Source organism: Vanessa cardui, chromosome 13, assembly GCF_905220365.1.
Source record: "Vanessa cardui chromosome 13, ilVanCard2.1, whole genome shotgun sequence".
NCBI classification, from domain to species: domain Eukaryota; kingdom Metazoa; phylum Arthropoda; class Insecta; order Lepidoptera; family Nymphalidae; genus Vanessa; species Vanessa cardui.
This window is the reverse complement of record NC_061135.1, coordinates 11,082,920-11,105,203: the sequence shown is the minus strand read 5'-3', so window position 1 is coordinate 11,105,203 and position 22,284 is coordinate 11,082,920. Positions and strand designations below refer to the sequence as shown.

The 22,284-nt window shown below is 35.7% G+C and overlaps 1 protein-coding gene across 1 annotated transcript in view; it reads left to right on the top strand.

Moving 5' to 3' along the window:
* LOC124534624 (bumetanide-sensitive sodium-(potassium)-chloride cotransporter) overlaps nucleotides 1–21,655 on the top strand; it is a 33,900-nt gene extending 12,245 nt beyond the window's left edge. Inside the window, exons 4-24 of the mRNA XM_047110564.1 lie at nucleotides 5,941–6,103; nucleotides 6,792–6,887; nucleotides 7,278–7,447; nucleotides 7,790–7,982; nucleotides 8,904–9,043; nucleotides 9,480–9,677; nucleotides 9,957–10,064; nucleotides 10,261–10,384; nucleotides 11,015–11,136; nucleotides 11,554–11,689; nucleotides 12,389–12,488; nucleotides 12,941–13,052; nucleotides 13,561–13,695; nucleotides 14,384–14,490; nucleotides 15,362–15,474; nucleotides 16,119–16,181; nucleotides 16,377–16,470; nucleotides 17,134–17,264; nucleotides 17,765–17,879; nucleotides 18,106–18,254; nucleotides 19,937–21,655. Coding sequence (XP_046966520.1) covers nucleotides 5,941–6,103; nucleotides 6,792–6,887; nucleotides 7,278–7,447; nucleotides 7,790–7,982; nucleotides 8,904–9,043; nucleotides 9,480–9,677; nucleotides 9,957–10,064; nucleotides 10,261–10,384; nucleotides 11,015–11,136; nucleotides 11,554–11,689; nucleotides 12,389–12,488; nucleotides 12,941–13,052; nucleotides 13,561–13,695; nucleotides 14,384–14,490; nucleotides 15,362–15,474; nucleotides 16,119–16,181; nucleotides 16,377–16,470; nucleotides 17,134–17,264; nucleotides 17,765–17,879; nucleotides 18,106–18,254; nucleotides 19,937–20,181 — 2,814 coding nt within the window. The 3' untranslated portion in view covers nucleotides 20,182–21,655. The remainder of the gene's footprint in view (nucleotides 1–5,940; nucleotides 6,104–6,791; nucleotides 6,888–7,277; nucleotides 7,448–7,789; nucleotides 7,983–8,903; nucleotides 9,044–9,479; nucleotides 9,678–9,956; nucleotides 10,065–10,260; nucleotides 10,385–11,014; nucleotides 11,137–11,553; nucleotides 11,690–12,388; nucleotides 12,489–12,940; nucleotides 13,053–13,560; nucleotides 13,696–14,383; nucleotides 14,491–15,361; nucleotides 15,475–16,118; nucleotides 16,182–16,376; nucleotides 16,471–17,133; nucleotides 17,265–17,764; nucleotides 17,880–18,105; nucleotides 18,255–19,936) is intronic.
* Nucleotides 21,656–22,284: the final 629 nt, after the last annotated feature.

Genomic DNA, 22,284 nt, shown 5'->3' with positions numbered 1-22,284 from the left:
ATTACCGTATATGGTTGTGTAGTTGTGATGATTGAATGAGAACAATATTATCATGTATAATGAAGTAGGCGTCATTTAAGTAGATATCTTTTTTGATTTTATGTGTAGTTAAGATTACGTTTTTTTTTAAATTAGATATTCACTCGCAGTTTTCAATGAATGAAGGTTAACTTAATGCAATTATTGAATGATATCTCTGGGTATTTTGTTATCTCTATGCCAGCATTGGTCACACAAATCTTTTTCTCTCACGGCGCTGGCGTAATGAATGTGTAATTAAATTATACCTAATTAATTTAATTGTGGTGATATATAATTTTCAAGTCTTTGTTGCTGATTTTTTTTAGTGTCTATGTGATTTAGGAACAATTTTTTTTATATTTATTAATCATCAGGTCATCTGATGTGATGTCCCCCTGACATGACTCACTGGGCATAAAATAACAGTACCAAAATATTAAACACAGCCTTATAAGCTAGACACTGTACTATCGACGCAGTTACTTAAAGTATTAAGTAAGAAAACGATAAAGTTATAGAATATATATATTGTTACGTAATATTATTTAAACTGTAATTATTTTCCGCGTCAAGTATTTGAAACCCGTATAAGGATGTATAATACCTGCTGCAGTTCTACTAATAAATTGTCACTTAATCGCCATCTATTAGTAACGTAATCGTTGGCCTTTTCTACTGTACTAACTATTCTCGGAATAGAATCGGGAACCGTCTTAAGCACAACAAGAGACGGGCAGTTTTTTTGCCGTCTAATTATAAACATTTTTATAGACTAAGACTCGACATCATCAGCGGCCCGTTTTTGCATCCTCGATTAAGATGCACCTGATGAAAAGGCGTTATTGTCATGGTATTGATGGTTATAAGTTATACTATGTCAAATAAATATTTAATTATAACAAATCGTTTCAATATAATTTAATTTAGTTTAATAGACAAGGCGTTAGTCAAGTAACGAATAAGAAATATCAATTACATATATATTTTTTATGAAACAACTAAAGTAAAATTAAAAGCATCATTAAAAAAATGACAAATAAAAATAACATGGCTAATGCTATATGTTATAGGTATGAATAGTCTAGGAATATGTTTTATTCAATTTATTGAATGTATAATTAATGTTTTGCCATTTGTAATGACGTTTTAAATGTATACAAAACATTTGATTACGTTATGTAATTGTGACTTTTATTCATTATAAAATGAAATAAATACATAGTTTTATCAACAGTGATAATCACATATATTATTTATTAATATATTACACATACATTCTTCATGGAAATAAAGCACTCAATCTATGTCGAATCAATCTCGAAAATATATACCAATGTCCAATTACATATATCTATACTAATATTTTAATGCGAAAATAACTTTTTTTGTCTGCATGTTTGTTATTCTTTTACGGGAAAATCAATAAACCGAATTTTATGAAATTTGGTGTGAACTAACTTTTACCCCAAGGAAGAACATCCTTTTAATATAACACCTAGTGACCCTAAAACGCAAATGAAGCCGCAGGCGATTAATAGTGTCATATAAAAGGCAAATATTAAATTAGATTATAGTATGAAGTGGCTTGTGGTAGGTATGAGAATCACGCCACGTTCTCATCGGATGCGCTGGCGTTATCAAAGTTGCGCTGAGTTCTTCTACTCGTAGTGAAACCATGATAAATACTATATTTAATAGGGCCTCATTAATTGAGGTCGTCGTAGGTCGGTCCCCCACGAGCCAGCAAGTAGGTGTATATACGATTGCATACTTTCAAATGTGACTAATCGAATGACTAAACGCTGTTTATTATTCTATAAATATCAAAATATTTTGCAGCTTCAACTCACGTGGCATTTTCCGTATATTAATTTATTATGAAAATAGAGAGGAAAATGCGATTACGAATGAAATCAAAGCCAAGACTCAAGTACTAACATATATATTATACTTATATAATGGTTACTGTGCTATTGACACGCACCTAGCACGTGTACAATACTAAAGTTTAGTAACTAAACTAGAAGTGGGAATTTATTTTAAAGTACAGCTTATTTTATACTTTCTATATATAAAAAAGATTGATTATCTCTAAATATACTATATAATTTATACGCGTGAAACTATAAGACACTATTTTTATATTCTATCAATTACTGTCAATCGTATATCAGCGGGAAAACATAGGAACCTTACTTTTATTTTACTTATTTTTAATTTAAAGATAATTATTAGGTGCTTAGTTCTTACAATATCTATAAGTTAGCATAATATATTTTAATATAATTTACATATAGACACACGTTGTTGCGTATTATATATTTGTCTCTTAATTATATAATACATACATATTTATATTGAGTATATCAAATAAATTTCCTGACCCGTATCGGCCAAGTCGGCTATTTTCAACGGAAATAAGCCAATTGCGCAGAAATAATATATTATAATACTTAGGGGTATGGTCCAACACAGGTGCACTCTGTTCAATTCAACGCGATCGAAGAGTGATCAGGCGCAGGGCCAAAAGCTTTACGTGATTTTCGAGGAGCATAACACTGCCAACTTCCTTACTCTGTGCTACAAAACAATCAAATCAAAGAATTCCAAATTCATTATTCAATATAATAACATTACAGTTAATTAATGATTATCAATTTACGCACGTCCACGGGTTCAAAAAAGAAAATAACCTGACCCGGCTATAGAAGAACCGGTGATAGAACCTCAGCGGGTTTTGTTAGCTATCGTTTTTTTTAATGTGTGTTACCAATGAATTAATTCACTAATTAAAGTAAAGTAAAGTAACAGCCTGTAAATTTCCCACTGCTGAGATAAGGCCTCCTCTTCCATTAAGGAGAGGGTTTGGAACGTATTCCACCACGCTGTTCCAATGCGGGTTGGTGGAATGCACATGTGGCAGAATTTCGATGAAATTAGACACATGCAGGTTTCCTCACGATGTTTTCCTTCACCGCCGAGCATGAGATGAATTATAAACACAATTAAGCACATATATATAGTGGTACTTGCCTGGGTTTGAACCCGCAATCATCGGTTAAGATGCACGCGTTCTAACCACTGGGCCATCTCAGCTCACTAATTATATAAATGTAAAGATAACCTCTTGCACACAAGCTTTCTATTACATTTTATTTTCAATTTAGCATAAGAAGCATTTTGAACGATTACTTTGATCCTGTTGTAGAACCGTATAAATTGCCTCGCAAAGGAGTTACTGACTATATGTAGTCTAGTAACAGGAGTAACAGGTTTGAGTTTGTTCCTTGTACCGACACTATTAATAAAATCATTAACATTTTCCGTACGTAACATTACAGAATATATAATTGCTTATGGCACTGATTAGTATTCGTACTTGGAAATGCGGGATCAGCAGCGATTAGGCATATTACTAGAACAGGCTATTTGACAATGCGAAAAATAAATTGTGAATTATTGTAATCAGTGTATATTATGAGTTTATAAATGGTTATTTACTAACGAAACTTGAAAATAATACATAATTTATTCAAAAATCAATAAATAAAAATGCATTTTTTCAAACGTTTGTCACGTGACACAAAACGCTCCTGATTGACCGGGCTTATGACGAACCCACTTTGTTGTAAACCTTACTTTTCTACTATATGTACCACAGACTAAAATACAGCAAAGTAACTTCACCGACCCCATTCCAGCGCCATATTGTCCAAGTAGCGTTTTCGCGCGCTATTTAAATATGGAATTTTTAATATGATATTTTTCGGCAAATATGTACTAGAACCTGTACTAAATAATATAAAATGGATTTTAAAAACCATTATAATGGTAATAACGATCATTAAAAATATAATAATCGGGATCAAGATTTGTTCGATTATGTTTAAAAACTTATAGCCGTCTCTATACATAGAGTATATGTAGATAGATAGACGATAATTACTATAAAAGTTGCCTTTCGAGTAAGTATTAGAAATGTTACCAAACGTGCGTCGAGTCTGAGATATTATATTATAGGGTTAGCACGAAACTTTCTAGTTACTGTTTTCATTAAGGATAATAATTATGTGCATTATAGAGTACCTTTTATCAATGTGTTTTTTCATCATAATTTTAAAATAATGATCGAGAATATGTTTCAGAAGCGAACGTTTTGGAAGTATGATTTGATTTTATACTAAATAATGATTATTATCATTGGGAATACATAATATTGTTTTTTGGAGTAAATGTAAATATCGTATTTCCGATTTCTCAAAGTTAAAACGTTCTTCCTTGGACATAGTATTCCTTTCTAAAATAAGATTTCACAGTTGTTTATAAATTGAGCATTTAAAATAAATTAAATTTCATGTCAAAATACAAAAATAATTATAATATGATAAATATGGCATGTTACTCAATACAATACAAGTAAAAAACAGCGGGGATTTGTTGCTTTCCGGGATATATGTTAATTTAATCGACCTACACGTACTCTGTAGATGACGTATAGTACGACACAAATTAGATGTAGCATCGAAAAATGCAATGGAATGAAAATAAAACCGATTACTACGGATTTACACAACCAATAGAAATAGCTCCTTATCGCGCCATTCGACGCTGTTCGTCGCTATAGATTCACACGTCAGAGAAAGCAAGTGCATGTAAATCGACGCATCAAATTGACGAATATGTTAGGTCATATGATATTACAAGTTATTGCGTTTGTGTAAAGATCATATTAGCATGAGAAATAAATATTGATAGTTTGGGATAGCGTACTTAATTCGGATGTCATCGGTTTTACGAATTTAGCCGATGCGACATCTAAGTTGTGTCGTACTATAGTTTATAGTTAAAATAATGGAAAAGACTAAGTACTGACTTGTCCTGTTGCAGATTCTTCTCGGTAGTGTTTGCTTTACATTTAATTCATCAGTGTAACATGACGTTTCGAAAGTACTATTATGATCCCGCTTTAATAAAGAATTCTTCGATTGTAATGTTACGTTTGCAGGTGTTTGCTCGTTGGTAATTTGTAAATAATGTAGGAACAACACATCCTACTATAACTTTCAATACGGATGAGTTTGATTTACCTTGACTAAATTTTATTTGCGTGTTTGCATTTAAAAAAAGAACTACGTAGGTATCATATTTCTAATTTGAATAGTTATAAAGAATTCAAAAATAACTCAAATATTCTTAGCATCGATTGCGATATTTGTGACTGTCTTGAGTTAAATAAAAAAAAACTCGATGTCGGTATAACGGGATTATTTAGGATTGATGACTAGAAAATCTCCAACGTCAGCGTTCGTGGTCGCTCACGTTCAGCCCTGACTATGAAAGAGATTACGTTTTATGCAACCGAGCAAATCTCTTTATTGCTGATTTAGTACAACACTTATTTATTAAATCAAGCGATAATAATCCACCTGAAATATGATCATTGTTACAGCAACTAGTTGAAAGATTATGAGCTAGTTTTAAGTTATTCTCTAAATTGATAGATAGATACGTATAGATGCTATGTTTCACACTACATCACAATTGCGGAATTAAAAAAAAAACCTTTTTGAACAATTGAAAAACTTTTGATGGCCTATATTTCAATTTCGTATGTAATGTCCATGAAAATATTTTACACACATCGGCGTTGGATAGACGTAGCAAAGCAAATAGTTGGTTTAAAGTGGGATTATATGCAAGTTTGCTTCATAGAAATTAACTGAATATTTGTAATGTTTTACTTGTCACGATAAAATTCTCATAAAAAATAGTGATATTACATTAGTTCTACAATAGTTGTACAATGTGTACATTTTTTTAATTAGTGCTGTCCTTTAAATAGCAGAAATGTTTATAAAATGAATAGATTAATTGAATGTACTTGGCAAATATTTTATGCCCCATTATTTATTTTCGCAGCCAGGTCAAACGTTAGAAAAGGATGGACATGGTGGGCCCGTCATGCCGTCGCCTAATGTGAAATTTGGTTGGATAAAGGGCGTACTTATGAGATGTCTCCTCAACATTTGGGGTGTTATGCTCTTTTTGCGGTTGTCCTGGGTTGTTGGACAAGCTGGAATAGGTAAGTCATTACTTATTTAATTTAGTTATTTGAACGACACTTCATCAATCACATAAGTTCACGTGCAAAGTGAAATTCTACTGTTCAGCAACTATTTTTGTGCTGGATTCTTGTTTACTGTTTAAAAATACAATAAAACAACAGGTTAAAAATATAATTGTTCCGAATAGAAAATAATTTGTCTTTGTTCGCAATAGTCGTTAGCGTACGTCACAGCCAGACATTCGTAATGTGACGTTCACCGCTCCAGACATTGTTATATTCAAGCATTTCAAGCATGTGTCAATTACCGAAAAGTGTATCGTTGTCATAATTTTGGTTGGCACCACCCACACTAAACACGTGCTTTGTATTGCTGTGTTCCGGTTTGAAGGGTGATTTATATGATCAAGCGAAATAACACCGCCAGTCTGAAAATTTATAAGTGTTATTATAATCATGAACACTTAGGCAAGAAATACTTCTTGCAATGGTTTGCCGACCCTTGCCGACTTCTGTCTTACTCCAGAGATCTTTTTCGTTGCCTTTGGTGTCTGAAATGTATATAGACCTTTATATCGTTTTCATTCGATTTATTTAAATAGAGAGATATAGAAATAAATAATTCATTTAAATTGAGTTATTTTAATTGTAATATATAAAATAAATAATACGATGAAAGCATTTTTGTAATTATTTCTATTGGCAGCGCAGGCATCGCTTTTAATCGTGACGACGTCCGTCGTGACGACAATCACAGCTCTGTCGATGTCCGCCATAAGCACGAATGGCGTCATCAAAGGAGGTAATATATATCCTTATCCCATTCATTGCATTAAGATTAATAGTTCAACTTCCATATGAGCGAGTCAAAGAAAATCTTTACTATACTTATTCGAATTCATTTGTCAAACAAATATGTCACGTGACGAGCAGTAAAATTTTACACACAAAAGTGAATCTTGAAATTATCAATTGACATTGAAGACTCCATTGAAAAGCTTCCCATATAAGGGAAAAAACAAATGCTCTTAGATAAGAATCGCTTCGTGATTTAAGCGCTATGAGATCATACAACAGATGCAGCTTAATTGGAGTCGTAGCTATACAAAATAAATCACCCTGAAATCCCATTTGTGCTAAAATGAAAGGATCAAATGAATACTTTGACAACATTTACAAAATTCTGAATCAGGTGGCACATACTATATGATATCGAGATCTCTCGGCCCGGAGTTCGGAGGTTCAATAGGCCTCATATTCTCGATGGCGAATGCCGTAGCGTGCGCGATGTACGTCGTAGGCTTCGGAGAGTCACTTATCACGCTAATACCTGAGTCAGCGTACATGGTCAGCAAAAGTTGGGTAAGAGAAATGCTATAATTATAAAATTCACATCACTTTCTTTGCTTGATTATTTTAATAAATAGAAAATGCAGGGTTATAAACTGCTGAGAGTTCTGGAATCAAATTTACGATGAACGAAGCCATAAAATTTATTTCATACGAGATGTGTGTATTTTTGTTCAGTATCCAATCCTTTCAATAACAACTTTAGTTGATTGAATTGGCATTAAAAATAAAACATAAAATTTCATATATGAAAATCGTATGTTTTGGTAAAAATGGGTTCAATTTCGAGTATAATTTTGAAGATACGTTGAAAAGACATGATTCAAGAATGACGGTAGTATTAAATATTTGCAGGACCAAGCTATCTACGGTTGCATAACCATAGTGCTACTCACTGGTATCGTGATAGTGGGAATGGAGTGGGAAGCAAAAGCTCAGATAGTATTGTTGGTGATCTTGCTGGCAGCTATCGCCGACTTCTGCATCGGAACCATCATTGGCCCCAAGTCGGATATTGAGGTCGCACAGGGCTTCGTGGGCTATAACAGTGAGTGATTGTAACTATATTTCTTTTTTTTTTAAATACATATTTAAATTATATAGATGGTTGTCAGAGCTGAGCCAAATTCAAACTGTTATAGGGTATCCTAATACAAGTTTTTTTTGCAAGAAACAAATTATTATTGAATCGAAAATATATATATATAAATATATAAATCGATGACCTGACTGACTTCGAATTAAAAATAACTTTCGAAATATTATTATTATACTAAATGAGTAATGACAAAATAATACCTTAAGAGTAAACGCCCGCGGTTTCGCTCGCGTTTTTGGGTGTTGGTTGCCCTTTATTAGGTCCTTTCTTGGAGTTCAAGTTGCTTCATACAAAATTTCATCAAATTCGGTTCAGCAGTTTGGTCGTGAAAGAGCGACAGACAGAGTGAGTTACTTTCACATTTATAATATTAATATAGATTGACACTTTTGTGACGTCAGCACTTGTTAAAGACATCGTAACAAATACTTTGCTACCATGTCTAATGTCTCCGAAATTGTTAATCATAAAATTGTTTGACGACCGTGGTCGAGTAGTGTGTACACCGGTTTTCATGGGTACGCCTCTCCGAGGTCCTGGGTTCGATTCCCGGCTGAGTCGATGTAGATTATCATTAGTTTTCTATGTTGTCTTAGGTCTGGGTGTTTGTTGTACCGTCGTTACTTCTGATTTTCCATAACACAAGTGCTTTAGCTACTTACATTGGGATCAGAGTAATGTATGTGATGTTGTATAAAAATAAAAAATAAAAATAAAAAAAATTTTTGACCAGCAAAACCCACTCATTCAATAATCTACGTTAGTTACAGATACTTTATTGGTACAATTATCATGGATCTCGAGAGTCCCGTACAATATATTTTATATTATGTGCAGGTTTATTAATATGTGCTTGTTTGTTTTTTCCAGTGACGATTCTGAAGCGAAACCTCGGGCCTGACTACAGAACCTTTGAGGGCGTCGAACACAATTTCTTTTCCGTATTTTCGATATTCTTCCCCGCCGCTACTGGTATATTGGCGGGCGCGAACATTTCTGGAGATTTGAAGGTAAGGCTTTGAGGCGCTAGTGTCGCTATTTCCATTTAAAAGTTAGGATTCGTATAATTTGATATATGATGTGCAATATAATAAATAGTATTAAGTCTATTAAAATACATATGCCATAAAATTTTACCAAAATTCAAATCAAATCATAATACTCTTTATTGTACACCAGTAAATAAATCACATATACACGGTTAGGAAAGATGCGGCCTTATCGCTAACACAGCGATCTCTTCCAGGCAACCTTAAGGTAGAGGAAAACAGATATAGAAAGAGGTAGGGGTGTACAGAGCAGATATAAACATAATAAATAAATACAGTGTAATATTAATATATTAAAAAAATAATAAAAAATAAATTAAATGATTTATTTTCAATTAATTTTAATTTCACGCTAAAATCACTGTTTGTCATAAAATATTGTGAAATTTTCTTCAAGGATCCCCAAAAGTCAATTCCAAAAGGAACTCTCCTAGCGATTCTCCTGACTACGATATCGTATTTGTTAATCGCTCTCCTCGCTGGATGGACTGTGCTAAGAGATGCCTCGGGTGACTTAGCGGACGTGGCCGGGTGGACTATGGACCAGTGCAAGGCCAACGGCACTTGTGGTTATGGACTGCACAACAGCAACGACGTAAGTATTTTGAAAATAATTTTCAGCAGAACATAGAACTTCTAGGCCTAAAAAATTATTTGAACCCTATACAAATTGTTATCCAGGGGACCTCTGCTTACCCATATCATATTACTCTTGATATTTGTTGATCTGATTAATTGCTTGATTAGAGCGATCGCTTTCATAATTTGCTCAGTATACAACATTAAGACTTAATAAAGTTCAAATATCTATGGCATTCTTTTGTTAAGTTCAGCATTTGATCAATATAACATAATTTTTAATCTGATCGCGCAGGTAATCCGTCTGGTGTCGGCATTCGGTCCTCTGATATACGGCGGATGCTTTGCTGCTACGCTTTCTTCAGCATTGGCTTCATTAGTATCGGCACCGAAAGTGTTTCAGGTATGATATTCACTTCTTTGTTATTTAAAGACGTATTAGAATCTCAAAGGCGACGTCAAAATTTGTGATATCCATTTATAAGACAAAACTGTACGACTTGCTATAAATCAGATTATTCAATTGTAATGATTGTAATTATAGGTAAAGTATGCGTCACGAATGATGTTCATTAAGTAATAATTCCTTAACTTCTCAGGCTCTATGTCAGGACAAGTTATACCCGTGTCTGGACTTCTTCGCCAAAGGCTATGGACCAAATAACGAACCTGTTCGAGGCTACGCGCTAACATTCGTCATCGCAATCAGCTTTATACTTATGGGTAAGTGACGATTTCAAATGCAGTATAAGTAATGCAGTATAAGTAAAATTTGACGACCTCCGTGGTCGAGTGGCACCGGTTTTCATGGGTACGCCACTCTGAGGTCCCGGTTTCGATTCCCGGCCGAATCGATGTAGATTACCGTTAGTTTTCTATGTTGTCTCGGGTCTGGGTGTTTGTGGTACCGTCGTTACTTCTGATTTCCATAATACAAGTGCTTTAGCTACTTACATTGGGATCAGAGTAATGTATGTGATGTTGTCTCATATTTATTTATTTATTAAATTATATGTACTCAAGTAAATATAGTAAGACACAAATTAGATGTAGCATCGGAAAATGCAATGGAATGCTCCCTATCGCGCCATTCGACGCTATTCGTCGCTATAGATTCACGCGTCAGAGAAAGCAAGTGCATGTAAACCGACGCGTCAAATTGACGAATATATTAGGTCATATGATATTACAAGTTATTACGTTTGTGCAAAGATCATATTCGCGTGAGACATAAACATTGATAACTTGGGATGGCCTACTTAATTCGGATTTGATCGGATTTACGAATTTTGTCGATGCGACATCTAAGTTGTGTCGCACTATAATTGACGTTTGTGTGACCGACGCTTTCAGGTGGCCTGAACCAGATAGCGCCGCTGATCTCCAACTTCTTCCTGGCCGCGTACGCGCTCATCAACTTCGCCACGTTTCACGCGAGCCTCGCGCGACCGGTCGGCTGGAGGCCTACTTTCAGGGTACGTCATGTGGTACAGTCGTCACAGAACTGCCAATTGTTACTCCGGTACTCAAATGCCCTACGGCAACTCTCATCACCGTTTTCCAGTGTAATAAATATATAGCCGAGATGGTCCAGTGGTTAGAACGTACATCTTAACTGATGATTGTGGGTTCAAACCCAAGCAAATACAAATGAATTTTCATGAGCTTAAGTTGTGTTTATAATTCATCTTGAGCTCGTCTGTGATGGAAAACATCGTGAGTGCGTGTGTCTAATTGCAACGAAATTCTGCCACATGTGAATCCACTAACCCGAATTGGTGCAGCGTGGTGGAATATGCCCTTGACCTTCTCAAAGGGAGAGGCGATACTTGTCCAGTCGTGGGAAATTTACAGGCTGTAATTATTATTTTTTATTGTTTGCGTGTGTGCAGCTGTACAACATGTGGCTGTCGCTGCTGGGCGCGCTTGTGTGCGTGGCGATCATGTTCGTGGTGTCGTGGGCGACGGCGCTGCTGACGCTGGCCGGCCTTCTGGCGCTCTACCTGCTCGTTTCCTACCGCGGGCCCGGTGCGTTATACACAACTCTAGTCTGTTCGCGTTAAGAATGCAGTGAGTTGTCATTGTTTACCGGCCTGACTCCGCCCCCTTTGACCAATCAAATCTTTTCAAATTACAAAGTCAAGTTCACATTTTATTAATTATTAACTGATATTTTTATTTTTATAATTTAAATTTTGTTTATTTATACATGTATATTTATTTGTTAATGTAACCTATAGCTACTAGCTGACGTTATGTCAAAGTATGTAAATTTCTACATCGCGATGGCAAGATTCGCAAACGATTGTATATACCTAGTGGTAAGAGTTTTGTTGATTAAACACCCCGATTCGATTTTTACTTTAATGTGTATTTCTTAAATTCATTATACTTAGTCTTTAAAACAAATATAATTTGTTGGAATTTTAACACAAATATGCATACACCTTCACCCTGCTGTTAAAAAAGATTTGATTGGTCAGGGGGCGGAGTAAACCCGTAAACAATGACAACTCACTGCATTCTTAACGCGAACAAACTATATGTTACTTACGCTTAGCACGTACGCAGGACGAAATAATATCTCTTGAAAATAATGTAGATTTGTTATTATTTATATTTATTTGTTATTTTTCTTAAAAGTGTAAATAAAGTTTAAGCACTTTTGAGCATTGATGTTAAAATGACAGATTTTTTGTATTTTATCATATTAATGTCTGTATGCAGATGTGAACTGGGGCTCGACGACGCAGGCGCAGACGTATAAGTCAGCGCTAGCTGGCGTGCAGCAACTCAACAGGGTCACGGAGCATGTTAAGAACTATAGGTAATATGTCATATTATACTTTTTTTAATACTAAGTCATACAGATGAATAGTATAAAAAAAATTAAGGTTAAATTTTATAACGACTTGGTAGATCTTTTTATGCAAGCTCGTTTGGGTTATACTCGCAATAGATATATTTTTGGCGGTAAAATATGACGATACCATATAAACCGGAACAGAACAATACTGAGAATTTACTCAGTTTCTATTTCGGATTGAAGGGTGAGTGATTTAGCGCAACTCTAAGCTTGGGGCACATTATATCTGACTCAAAGTTCGTTTTTTGGTGTTTTAATTGGGTAAATGTCTATGCCTAATGGGCGATGGTAAACCCCTACAAAAATAGAAAAATATATATAATACTTGTTTCTTTTCTATTATATTAATAATTGTAGCATCTTAAAAATATCCATGTTATATATTTATTACTGATCTAACTAATTTGTCATAGGCCTCAGATACTGGTTCTAACTGGTTTTCCTGGTGAGCGACCGCTCCTGACCGACTTTGCCTATCTCCTCACCAAAGGACTCTCTCTGATGTTATGTGGACATATTATGCAGGTAACTTAATACGACGGCAATTCTCTGTGCCAGTGGTCAAAAAAAGCTTAAAGTGGTAAAATCTCAATTATTAAATAGCTGTTTTATTTTAATAAATATCGTGAAGCATTTTCGTTTAACCAATTTTCAAATCACATCGATTCTAAGAATAGACCGGGAGATGATAATGACAAAATATATGGTCATTTGTACCAGTATGGCGATTCTTCAGGGGTCTAATTACGTAAAGGCAAAAAGGAAAATTATGGTCATAGCGCTCACAATCTGTAATAATTTTTTTTTACGTACAATCGCATCCATATGATGAGAACAAATGACCAAATATTTTGTCATTATCATCTCCCGGTCTAGAAGTGTCACTTTAAAACGATAAGAAGGACATAGTTCACTTCAAAGTGTGAAACAAGCCTATTGACATTGCCAGCGCGCGTCTAGAAATGAGACTTTAAAACGATAAGAAGGACATTGGTCACTTCAAAGTGTGAAACAAACCTATTGGCATTGCCAGCGCGCGCCGAGCCACCGCACGCGCGAGGCGCTGTCGAGCCGCGCGTCGCAGTGGCTGTGCCGGCGCCGCGTCAAGGCTTTCTACTCGCTCGTCGACGACGCCAGCTTCAAAGACGGCGCCAGCGCGCTCATACAGGTACAACAACAAACAACAACAGCCTGTAAATTCCCACTGCTGGGCTAAAGGCCTCCTCTCCCTTTGAGAAGGTTTGGAACATATTTCACCACGCTGTTCCAATGCGGGTTGGTGGAATACACATGTGGCAGAATTTCTTTGAAATTTGTCACATGCAGGTTTCCTCATCATGTTTTTTTCTTCATCGCTGAGTACGGATTATAAAGACAAATTAAGCACATGAATCAGCGGTGCTTGCCTGCGTTTGAACCCCCGATCATCGGTTAAGATGCGCGCGTTCTTACCACTGTGCCATCTCGAGTCTGTGATCTGGATTGACTCTACGCATTATGAATGCATCGCTGCAGTCTCTGCAGTCAGTGGGGCCACGACAAAGAAATTTGGCAACTCTATTTTTATCGCACCGCGAAAATTCTCTACCAGCACACGTGTTCTCCTCCTCTTATAATTTGAGTTCCTTCAAACGAGGCGTAAATGGGCATCTTGCTGGCAGGCATGGCGAAGGCGATTAGTGCAGTTCATTGTTAGTGAGTGTACTGGGCGTCTTCGCTATCTTTTTATGCTAGCTCCATACAAAGTAGACGATATGATCCGGTCTGATCTGATCTGGTGGTTTAGTTCAAAGCAGCGTATTATGAGTGAATCGCCGTTGATATTCTGTGTATTTTGAACATTTTATTTTCTCCAGGCGAGTGGTGTCGGTAAATTGAAGCCTAACATTCTGATGATGGGCTTCAAGGAAGACTGGAGAACGTGTGACCGTTCGGAGCTTGTCGACTATGTGGAGGTGATGCAGTAAGTATTCACCTCACTTTCATTCAGATCAATTGAGTAACTGTGACACTTAAAATATATACTCTTATTATTTGCTTTTTGCTTATTATAAAGCGTTTGTATATTTATAGTAGCGGCACGCTATGATGGCCGTTTTGACGTTTGCCCGCTCATGAAGTTTCGTATTTAATAAATAATTACATCAAAGGAGCAAATTGTTGTTCTTTATTGTCAATAGTGACGTGCAGTTAGTCATTAAATTTATCGAATGTCACTAAAGAAGAATGGGGAAAGGTTTTAAATAGAACTATTAAATACTTAAATATAGCCACTGGTGTTTTTGGTTTCTTTTTTGTATCAATTCATTGTGATGTGTTGTATAATGTGTTTATAAAGTTATTCATTGTTATTCCAATTTTTGATTTAAATTGATTAAATTTCGTTCGAATATATTACTCAAACTTATATTATATTTTTTTTATTAAACCTTTTCAATCAGATTCTACTTGCAACAAAAATTTGAATTAAATTACTTACAAAAAAACAAAGATTTGAAATTGAAATATCGATAATAAATTAATGTGTCAAAACGGCCATCGTATCTTGCCGCTAGTATAGTATTGTTTGTACTTATTTTTGAAATATGTGTGTGGACAACTTAGATCACTAGATCCTAAGGGTGCTTCACAGTAAAACTAATAGGTGCCACTGATAATCATGTTTAATCAAAAAAATTCATAACATTATATATAATCGTTTTCGAATTTTGACATCGCGATTTAGACAATTATTTATTTTGATTTAACGCCATCTAGTAACTACAAGCTACATTAGTTACGTGTACAGTGTGTATGTGGAAGTCGGTGTGTAATATATGTCTCCGAATCTCCAGCAAGGCGCTCGACGTGCACATGGCGCTGGCGCTTCTGCGCGTGGAGGGCGGGCTGTATTCGAGCGACGCGCTGGACGACGACCTTTACGCCTGCCTGCGTGCCGGCGCGCCCGGTGCGTGTGTACTGTGGGACAAATCGACTTACATGACGATAGACTATAGTTTGTTCGCGTTAAGAATGCAGTGAGTTGTCATTGTTTACCGGCTTTACTCCGCCCCCTGACCAATCGAATCTTTTTTAACAGCAGGGTGAAGGTGTATGCATATTTGTGTTAAAATTCCAACAAATTATATTTGTTTTAAAGACTAAGTATAATGAATTTAAAAAATACACATTAAAATAAAATATCGAATCGGGGTATTAATCAACAAAATTCTTAACACTATATACAATCGTTTGCGAATCTTTTCATCGCGATGTAGAAATTTACATATTTTGACATAACGTCATCTTGTAACGTCAGCTATAAGTTACATTAATTATTACGTGTACAGCTTGAATAAATTTAATATAAATTTATAAATAAACAAAATTTAAATTATAAAAATAAAAATATCAGTTAATAATTAATTAAATGTGAACTTGACTTTGTAATTTGAAAAGATTTGATTGGTCAAAGGGGGCGGAGTCAGGTCGGTAAAGAATGACAACTCACAGCATTCTTAACGCGAATAGGCTATAGTTAAAAATAGAATATTATTTATTTTTACAATTTGTTTTAATTTAGTTTGCTAAATCTGTAACTTTGTTTTGTAGGTTCAATGGGTGATAGTATCAAACTGTCGAAATCTACAGAGTCCTTGAACTCTCAGTCTAGAGGTAAGATTTTTCGCTATTCGTTTTCTGATTGTAGCGCTGTGTTGGATTGATCTTAGTGTTATTTCACTTTTCCAAAAAATATACATAATTATACATGAGGTAGATAAGGTTATTAAGAGCTTAAAACTTTCTTGTAATTGTCTTTTGTCAGTTACCAAACATCAGACTTTACCACACGCTTCTATCGTTTTTCAGATAGCAGTATGTCAGACGTGTCCATTATGTCCGGTGAGTTGACCGGCGTTTCGCCCGACCCCGGAGCTGTGAGGACTCGCAAGAACAAGGCTAGGTAATATCTCGTAACAACCTTATTTTTATTATATAACTTAAATTGCCTCGGTGGTCTAGAAACTTGATATAAGATCGAACTGGTAAATGAGCAAAGTAAGGTAGTGTTCTTGGTTTTTTGTTAAACGATTTTGAGTAGCGGTCTGGGTATAAAAGTACAACAATAATACAACAGTCAGTAAATTCCCACTGCTGGGCTAAAGGCCTCCTCTCTCTTTAAGGAGAAGGTTTTGAACATATTCCACCACGCTGTTCCAATGCGGGTTGGTGGAATACACATGTGGCAGAATTTCTATGAAATTTGTCACACGCAGGTTTCCCCACGATGTTTTCCTTCACCGCTGAGCACGAGATGAATTATAAAGACAAATTAAGCACATGAATCAGCGGTGCTTGCCTGGGTTTAAACCCGCAATCATCGGTTAAGATGCACGCGTTCTAACTGGGCCATCTCGACTCTATAACTCTATGACTCTATAAAAGCACGTTCGTATCAAATTGATTGCGCTTCACATACCATTCCAAAACCCGCGACTCTATAACCCTATGACTCTATAAAAGCACGTTCGTATCAAATTGATTGCACTTCACATACCATTCCACGTGCTAATGGCTCGCAGTGCAACCTCTCCGAGGCTTTGTAATAATAAGTGTGCGCACGCAGGCGGCTGGGCGAGGTAGTGCGGCGTCTGGGCGCGGCGCGGGCGCGGCGCGCGTCTTCGCTCACGTCGGTGGAGCGCTTCACGCGGCGCCGCGCCGGCACCGTCGACGTGTGGTGGTTGTACGACGACGGCGGTGAGCGCACACGCGTTTTATAGTTGGGCGTCACGGCTGATCGCCTGGTGTTAAGCGATGGAATGCGATGGTTTGTTGTGTAGGGGGGCGCCAGGCATTCCAGTCCCATATACAGGAGGTATACCCCCTCGTGTGGAGGAAACGCGTAGGAGCATTTTTTTAGCAATATAATTGGTCCAAACCCAAAAGAGGTAACTTTTGATTCATTAATGACGAAAAGTCCTTATTACTATTATTTTTAGTTGTATTATATGCAATAAGTTGGTGGGGCTGTATGCGGGTCGAATTGCATCGTTATCGCTCGATTTAGATATTCTGTCGCAAAACTGTATAGTTATGTTTCGTTTCGAAGAATTAGTGGGCCAATGCAGCTATTATAGGGCAATTTGGCATATTATAGCATCTTTGGCATTGTCAATATATAATATCTAATATATAATTTGAGACAAGATGCAGAGCAGATATAGCAGTGTAACTGATCGCATCGAATCTCCCGGCAGGTCTGACGCTGCTGCTGCCGTACATCCTGTCGACGCGGCGCGCGTGGTCGTCGTGTCCGCTGCGCGTGTTCACGCTGGCCAACCGACACACCGAGCTCGAGATTGAGGAGCGGAAGTGAGTCGCCGAACTCATTCAACTATATTCATCCAACTAATTCTTTCCTTAATCGAAAATATTTCGATTATTTTTTTCATTTATTGTGACATATTTATTTGTTTGTGAACAACAACCAAACTTAATTTTCTATTAGGTTATAGGTAAATTTATGCTCATGTGTACTTTTATATGATTACTTCAAATATTTTTAAAGAATCTAAAACTATATAAAAAAATATTTCAGCATGGCATCTCTACTGTCGAAGTTCCGCATAGATTATTCAGCGCTGAAGATGATATCAGACGTCACAAAGAAACCAAAAGATTCAACGTTAGCGTATTTCGAGGACTTGATCGCGCCCTTCAGGGCGTCGGATGACACTAATGACAATAGTAAGTAAATCATTTGTAATGAGTAACGATTATTCATAATCTTTGAAAAGCATAAGTAAGTATGGCTAATCCCTTTAAGAATACGATTATATTTAAGTAGTTGGTAGTCTTCTAGAATTTTAGACAGGAGGTTAAAAATTGCATTCCCGGAATGCTTAAAAATTATTAGAATAGATAAGCATGCCCTCACTCTATTGTTTTTAGTTTATAAACCTATAGTCTGTTCGCGTTAAGAATGCAGTGAGTTGTCATTCTTTACCGGCCTTACTCCGCCCCCTGACCAATCAAATCTTTTTAAAAGAAGGGAAATATTTGTGTTAAAATTCCAACAAATTATATTTGTTTTAAAGACTAAGTGTAATCAATTTAAAAAATACACATTAACGTAAAAAATCGAAATTAAGTCATTAATATTTTAATCACTATTACTATTGTCGTCGTTAGTGTTTATAGTAAAAGAGTTCCATAACATCATCTAAATCCCACATGGCAATTTCTTCTTGTAAGACGTGGCCGCAGCATTTCTCGCACTTTTATTTTTACAAATTGGCGTGGTATTCATTTTTTTTATATCAGTTAATAATAATAAAAAAATAATTTAAATTATAAAAAAAAATTACCTGTTGCCTGTAAAGTCGGTATAAGGGGGAAAGTTTTACGTGACAACGACTTTGAGTGGTAAAATAATTTTAATGTGAATATTCATTCGTATAGTAGGAAGAAGGATGAAATAATAGTAACAATTTAAAACATTTATTTAATTAAATTCAAAAACAACGACTTTTTATGTCTGTCTCTCTCGCTCTTAGGCGGGCTAACCATGCCCGAGTGGAAGGGACGCGTGCCTCTCACTCGCTCTCATTGTGAGCGCATAACGTGAGCGGAGCGTAACGCAGTTTCTTGAAGTGTCACCCGGCAAACCTAATTTATAAGAAGTTGTCAAATCAAATCAAATCAAATCAAATCAAATCAATTTATTCAAGTAAACTTCACAATGAAGCGTTTTTGAATCGTCAATAATCAAATACTACCACCGTTTCGGAAAGCAGTTTCTAGCGAGAAGAAACGGCAAGAAACTCGCATAGTTGCTCTTTTCAAATAAACACATTTACAATGCTGTTATTGACAGTAATTAGCGTCTTATGATGGAACCCGAGCCTAACTCCAGGCGTTTCTTTCTAAAAAGTACACTTTTAATGAATAGTATGATTTATTTATTAATTTAGTCTTAATAATATTTTTAAATTTTGAAAATTGTAAATTGATTATATTTTCCGGTATCTTATTATATATGTCACGTCAAAATATTTATAATTATATTATAACTTTTTTTTTTTTTTTAATTTTTTTTTTTAATTTTTTTATTTATTGTATAGGTTGGCGGACGAGCATATGGGCCACCTGATGGTAAGCGGTCACCATCACCCATAGACAATGACGCTGTGAGAAATATTAACTATTCCTTACATCGTCACTGCGCCACTAACCTTGGGAACTAAGATGTTATGTCCCTTGTGCCTGTAGTTAAACTGGCTCACTCACCCTTCAAACCGGAACACAACAATACTGACTACTGTTATTTGGCGGTAGAATGACTGATGAGTGATAACCTACCTAGACGGGCTCGCACAAAGCCCTACCATCAGTTAATAATTAATTAAATCCCCAACCATTGCGTGCAGTGAGCATCACGGAGGCGGACGTGCTTGCGGCGCGCTCGCGCACGCACCGCTACCTGCGCGTGCGCGAGCTCATCGGCGAGCACTCGGGCGGCGCGCGGCTGGTGTGCGTGACGCAGCCCATGCCGCGCCGCCGGGGCCTGCCGCCCGCGCTCTACGCCGCCTGGCTGGCCGCGCTCGCCACGGCCGCGCCGCGCGTGCTCCTCGTGCGCGGCAACCACGCCGCCGTGCTCACCTTCTACTCCTAGGGCCTCCGTACCCACTGCGTGAGCTCAAGCTATGTCGATACCTCTTTGAGGCGAGGTAGTGCACGGAAACGTTGCATTAGTAGTATTTTAATTATCCACATTACGTAAATATATATTAAACAAAATATACATAAACGAGAGGAACATTTTATTGAGAGATGAATTAATTGAGCTACAATCGTCAAATTACTATTTTTTTAAAAACATAATAATTGTGACTATACTATAAGTATTTTAAATTTGAATATGATGAACTCGCGTGAAAGGTTATAGATTAACGTTATTATAGACGCTCGCAAAGAAAAGATAGGGGGGGGGGGAGGTTTAATTACTCATAGCGCGTTTACATTACTTGAGGCCCAATGACAACCGATTCACATGTGACATGAAACTTCGGTGTGCCATCAGCGTGTCTTGGGTACACCTCGCCGCATGTCGACGCAGTTGTGCGGATGTTGACACGAGTGTTTCTAGTAACATGGAAATGGTATAAAGACAATATATTTGTAATTGTATTTACAATTATGTAATACTCACTGCACATACTTGTATAACCGCATTAAGTAATAACACAAGATACCAGTGACGTAAACAAAAATATACATCATCAATAGTGAACATTTGTATGTTGATATAAAGTTTTTACATTATCATAATAAACATGTAACATTGCGAAAAAGTAATTTATGTTATTCAAACTCTGTATAAACCATTATACAAGTTGTCAAATGTAAAAGCGAGTGAATAAAAAATAGAAAAAGAACAGTTTTTATACGAGTTTCTTTCTTCTAACAATTTTGACACAACATTTGCTATCGTGTATATTTAGTAACAAACTTTGTATGAATATATCATTCAATGTACATTACTTATAATGTTCCTTTATTATTAATTTATTGTTATAGTAGTGATGTAATGTATAATGATTTATGTTTTCTCTCAACAATTAACTTTTGCGTGACTGAACCGACATTCCGTTAGCCTGAAAGTACAAATTAATATGTATGCTGTATATTGAACACGCTACATACATTATACACGCTATTGTCACCTTAATGTGAAATGCATAAGATTGATAATTTGACGTATTTTTTAAGAATCTTCCTAGCTGTTTTCCTTTTTGGAGTGTTTTAAAGTTGGTCTTTTAAATGTGCCTAATAAAGCAAGACTTAAATGAAATTTGATACAATGATTTTGGACTACGTGATTCTGTAAAATTAGGTTTAGGGTTTTTCGAAGCATTATTCACGAAGACAAACGATTCTTTTAAAAAATTTCAACACGTTGCTATTGCAATTTATAAGAATTTGACTAAGTCTAAACTTTTATATGAATCGTTAACTATTTTTGCTATAATATATATATATTTAAAGTTTTCTATTTTATATATTTCCTTGGAATAATTTTTGTGTCGATTATAGTACAGCGTTTCATATATTTTCGTGCTAAGAACAGTACATAGAGTAAAAGTAGAATAGTGTTTTAGTACAAGAGTAAAACTACAAAACCTCGTGGTTTTCTTTTTCCAAATTTCCAAATCATCGTAATATTTTATTAAAGAATGTATTCTACTTTTCGCCCAAGCGATTAAAAAACATATCGGGAGATATGGCGCATTTTGACAAAATGCGCTCCGCTTTTTAATTAAGACTAACGGCGTAACAAGCGTGAATTTCAATTTTTATATTAATGCAATGCAATCATGATGCAAATCAAAATATCGTTCAATAATTCGCTTAGCTATTTATTGACACAAAAAGTTTTCCATGCTGGTGGTGTTTCATGATATGAATTGAAAACATTTGTGAGTGTGTGTGAATGTGTGATTTAATTGACTTTTTTGATTTAATTCATTTTTAGTTATGACAAATTTATATGCATAAATATTTTAAGGAAATAAAGTCTCCATAGATCTAATGTGATTCTGTAGTATTTAAAATTAATCGTGATTTTTATGAATATTTTATTGTCATTTATCAACGCGACGAATGAATGCGTTAGTCTATGGATGCTTTATAAAATTTTTAGCACTATTGTTGTCCATTTTAATGTTAACCATTTAAATTGCGTATTACTGATATAATATAAAATGTTTAACATTTT